General features: G+C 35.4%; 1 protein-coding gene across 1 annotated transcript in view; it reads left to right on the top strand.

The window, feature by feature from the left end:
- Positions 1-2,624: 2,624 nt before the first annotated feature.
- Positions 2,625-5,594, top strand: part of LOC108666170 (filamin-C) — a gene marked incomplete at its 3' end in the record, with an annotated part of 68,931 nt that continues 65,961 nt past the window's right edge. Inside the window, exons 1-2 of the mRNA XM_047879808.1 lie at positions 2,625-2,897; positions 2,954-2,958. Coding sequence (XP_047735764.1) covers positions 2,686-2,897; positions 2,954-2,958 — 217 coding nt within the window. The remainder of the gene's footprint in view (positions 2,898-2,953; positions 2,959-5,594) is intronic.

The raw sequence follows: 5,594 nt of genomic DNA, 5'->3' as shown, positions 1-5,594 counted from the left end.
TGATATTACGCGGTGTTTACTAATATTATCGATTATTAAGCTTTTAAATTCAATCATCATTAAACATTCAATCGAAATTTAACCTCTTGGTTTGTTGTTACTCAAAGTTTCCACGAGAAAGCTTAAAGAAAAGAAGAACCTGGAGAGTCAAGAAGGTTATGTAGAAAGTATAAATAAATAATATTCTTAACAGCAGGTGATATTTCACACTCAGCCTAATATAATTAACATAACAGTACGAAAAAATCTGTGAATATAAATAATGTATATTGCAGGTTTTGAATACCGGTGAATTTGTTTTATTGACAGTTTTCTAATTCATTTTTTCAATATGTTGAACAATATTTTTCGTTTGAATTGGTAAATTAAAAATCAAAGCACCAGTGAACATTTTTATTTCGTTAACGACGTTTCGGATGTTTCAATCATCCATTTTCAAGTTACAAGGTGCAATGTGAAATGAAATTTGGAATGACATACGTACAAAATTATTATATACAATATAAAATAAATATAACTCAGTATCCACTGCAATGAGTGACAGAGAGCGCATTTTCTTGTCGACAGAAACTTGAGGTAATGGAAGGACGGACAGACGGACAGACAGACGGACGGACGGACATGGCGAGCACAATAGTGCATTTTTATAGCACTAAAAAATAATTATAAATATATTATTCGAATATTTTCTGCCAGAGATCGAAAATGTTTGCACGGGTACCGCAGTCTGCCATATATAGTCTGTCATATATAGTCTGTCCTTCAATCAAATGACATTTACTTTCACAGTCTGCCAGAAAAGCTATTAGTCTGCCATTACCTCCTGTCTGTCTGCTTCTCTGTCCGGTATGTAGGGAAGTTGTCTGTCAGTCTGTCTGCAACTTGACCCATCTGTAAGTCTGTCTGCAACTTGACCCGTCTGTAAGTCTGTCCGTCTGTCCGTCACACCGACAGTCCGCAGGCTCAGAGATAACCGCATCCGGCCACGCGGATGACACGCAGACTGCGCCGCTACCTGCGTCTCTGCTATTGTACTTATTGCATGCATTGTACCTCTATATTATTATATATTATTATATATATTATATATATATAATACCTGTTGTATATATAGCACCTGTTGTACATATATTGTAACTCTTATATATATTGCATCTCTTATATATATATATATATAGTACCTGTTGTTCATATATGTACCTGATGTATATATATAGCACCTGTTCTATCGTAGTATAGCTATTCTATAGTCTTTTATATTATATAATGACATATATTTTATTGATATATATTATAATATATATAAACATATATTAATATATGTATATAAACATATATAATGATATCTCGTATCTCTCGTGCTTGTCTCGTATCTCTCGTGCTTGTCTCGTATCTCTCGTGCTTGTCTCGTATCTCTTATCTCTCGTATCTTGCACTGCAGTAGCGCCAGGCTCGTTATCTCTTATCTCAGCTCCGCCCTCGCTTTATCTTATCTTCAGTGATCACGTATGCAAGAAAATATATATTGTATATAATGAAAAATTTCATGTATATAATATGATATGTATAGTATATATATTGTATTTAATAAAAAATTCTATGTATATAATATATATAATATGATATATTATGTATATATCAATTTATATAGTGTATATAATGAAATATATCATGTATATATGATATATAATATATTTATAATAAGATATATAATGTATATTATAGAATATCTTATATGAAGAAATAAATATTTATTAAATAAGAAAGCTATTATTTAATTAATGTTCTAACCGTATAAATCTATAACCGCATTAATGTTCTAACCGTATAAATCTCTAACCGTATTAATGTTCTAGCCGTAAAATCTTTAACCGTATTAATGTTCTAGCCGTATAAATCTTGAACCGTATTAATGTTCTAGCCGTATAAATCTTTAACCACAATAACATTTTAACCCGCACCTAACAACGGTTAACCGTTAACTCCATCCCATTCTTTTGACTCACTTTCGCACTTTTTTTTCTTTGACTCACTTTTGTTTACGGGAAAATGTTTGCCTTTAAAAATGTTGTGTTTTCTTCATCATTTTTTTGCTGCAATGCATTCGATTGGATGAAAACCATCGTCATTTTGGACAATATGGCGATATATGGCAACAATATAATTTTAATCTACCATTATATTTATTTTAAATTTAGATCAGACATAAATTTTTTTAATTTTTGCAGTTTCTAGTGTGAATTTTTCATATTTATTCTTATTTTTTCTTATGAGAATGCAAGGTCTTTTAAATTTCTTTCTCCACAGATTTTAAAAGTCGTAATCCGTGTTGTGAAGATCAGTGAATGGAAACATCATGATATGATTTGAATTTAATTAATATAAATAGTTTGAACTGCGTATTAAAGTGATTAATAATAGAGAAGATATCAGTTTGTGTTAGATTATCTGGCAGTGTTTGGTATCTTAGAAAGTGATTAATAATAAAGAATTGAATTTAATCAAAATAAATAATTCGAACTGTGTTAATGATTTGAATTTAATTATTATATATAATTTGGATTGCGTAAGAAAGTGATTAATAATAAAATTAATTAATAAAGAAGATATCAGTTGGTATTAAATTATCTGGCAGTGTTTGGTAACTCCGAAATATTACGGTGCCAGAAGCGCGACGACACCAGAATGACATCGGTTGACAGTCACAACCACGACCAGTTGCCTTCTGGCATTGGTGGAGGTGACAGTGTCGCGTGTCCTCCTAATCCTAACCACCGGTACGGCAAAAATAAAACCAAACAAGAAATAGACGACGAAGAAGAGGAAATGTCAAGCACGGAGAGAGAGTTGGCCGAGGATGCGGCATGGAAAAGAATCCAACAAAATACTTTTACGAGGTAAGAACTAACTTTCTTGACCTTCTTGAGCAGGTGTTGTGTTTTTTCTGGTTCAGGTCAGGTGCTGGTAAATACAGGCATCATTTCTAATCTGGCCATTAATTGATCGTTCGATATCAGCTCAGACTTTCGGTAGGAATAACATTAGCGTTTCATATTAATTTATGGCCACCATGGTGTATAGTTAGCCTATCACTGCCCTGATGCTTGGGAATAACGATGCGTAATCTCGCTTTAATTCTGCCATGCCCGCATGTACACTCAGTGAACGAATGGGTCACATTGTCTAATTAGTGACCCACTTTACCCACGTCATCCTGAAACATTTTCTGCCAAACTGTGTCAGGATGACCCATATACAAAGGGCAAGAAGTGCGTCGGTAATTAGACAAAGTCCCACTAATTTAGCAGAGTGTGGTGCCCCGCTAGCTCCTTCCTCAGGAAACTTTCAAAACATTCAAAATTTTGATCGATTTTGTGGGTTAAAAAATTGAAAATTTTTGCTTTTTTGTTAAATTAAAGACTGTCTGTCTGTCTGTACTACTGTCTGTATACTGTAAATGTCTGTCTGTCTGTCTGTCTGTACTACTGTCTGTACTGTAAATGTCTGTCTGTCTGTCTGTCTGTACTACTGTCTGTACTGTAAATGTCTGTCTGTCTGTCTGTACTACTGTCTGTACTGTAAATGTCTGTCTGTCTGTACTACTGTCTGTACTGTAAATGTCTGTCTGTCTGTACTACTGTATGTACTGTAAATGTCTGTCTGTCTGTACTACTGTCTGTGTACTCCTGTCTGTCTGTACTCCTGTCTGTCTGTACCCCTGTCTGTCTGTCTGTTATTTATGGCCCCCAATTATTGCCCCTATTACCCCATAAATGGTCATGTTCAACACTCAAAGAAATATATGGCACACATTGTCCAAATTCTGACATGCAAAAGTGTGTCAGGATGAACCACTTGATACAATAAAATACAAATAAAAAAAACTTTTAAAACACTCTAACAATAAAACTCTATAACAAATTTAAAACTCTATATTTTAAATTTGTTATTTATTTAAAAATATTTAAAATTTAATATTTAATATTAAATATATTTAAAACTCTATAACAATAAAGTNTACTAAGACAGACAGACACGAAACGAAGCCTAAGACAGACACGAAAAGACAGACTTTTACTAAGACAGACAGACACGAAACGAAGCCTAAGACAGACACGAAAAGACAGACTTTTACTAAGACAGACAGACACGAAACGAAGCCTAAGACAGACACGAAAAGACAGACTTTTACTAAGACAGACAGACACGAAACGAAGCCTAAGACAGACACGAAAAGACAGACTTTTACTAAGACAGACAGACACGAAACGAAGCCTAAGACAGACACGAAAAGACAGACTTTTACTAAGACAGACAGACACGAAACGAAGCCTAAGACAGACACGAAAAGACAGACTTTTACTAAGACAGACAGACACGAAACGAAGCCTAAGACAGACACGAAAAGACAGACTTTTACTAAGACAGACAGACACGAAACGAAGCCTAAGACAGACACGAAAAGACAGACTTTTACTAAGACAGACAGACACGAAACGAAGCCTAAGACAGACACGAAAAGACAGACTTTTACTAAGACAGACAGACACGAAACGAAGCCTAAGACAGACACGAAAAGACAGACTTTTACTAAGACAGACAGACACGAAACGAAGCCTAAGACAGACACGAAAAGACAGACTTTTACTAAGACAGACAGACACGAAACGAAGCCTAAGACAGACACGAAAAGACAGACTTTTACTAAGACAGACAGACACGAAACGAAGCCTAAGACAGACACGAAAAGACAGACTTTTACTAAGACAGACAGACACGAAACGAAGCCTAAGACAGACACGAAAAGACAGACTTTTACTAAGACAGACAGACACGAAACGAAGCCTAAGACAGACACGAAAAGACAGACTTTTACTAAGACAGACAGACACGAAACGAAGCCTAAGACAGACACGAAAAGACAGACTTTTACTAAGACAGACAGACACGAAACGAAGCCTAAGACAGACACGAAAAGACAGACTTTTACTAAGACAGACAGACACGAAACGAAGCCTAAGACAGACACGAAAAGACAGACTTTTACTAAGACAGACAGACACGAAACGAAGCCTAAGACAGACACGAAAAGACAGACTTTTACTAAGACAGACAGACACGAAACGAAGCCTAAGACAGACACGAAAAGACAGACTTTTACTAAGACAGACAGACACGAAACGAAGCCTAAGACAGACACGAAAAGACAGACTTTTACTAAGACAGACAGACACGAAACGAAGCCTAAGACAGACACGAAAAGACAGACTTTTACTAAGACAGACGGACACGAAAATCGGGTAAAAAGTGCATCGTGTTTTGGACAAACCTTCTCTGGTTTCTATGAGTGTATAGCTGCACTGAGAATTATACGTGTGTTGTTGTCTCGTTATGGCGACAATATGGCAAAAATATGGCGACTATATGGCAACAATATGGCAAAAATATGGCGACAATATGGCAAAAATATGGCGACAATAGGGCAAAAATATGGCAAAAATATGGCGACAATATGGCAACAATATGGCGACAATATGGCGACAATATGGCGACAATATGGCGACAATATGGCAAAAATATGGCGACAATATGGC

This window comes from Hyalella azteca, unplaced genomic scaffold, assembly GCF_000764305.2.
Source record: "Hyalella azteca isolate HAZT.00-mixed unplaced genomic scaffold, Hazt_2.0.2 contig3869, whole genome shotgun sequence".
In the NCBI taxonomy this organism is placed as follows: Eukaryota; Metazoa; Arthropoda; class Malacostraca; order Amphipoda; family Hyalellidae; genus Hyalella; species Hyalella azteca.
The sequence above is the reverse complement of the archived record's forward strand: the minus strand, read 5'-3'. Positions and strand labels throughout refer to the sequence as shown.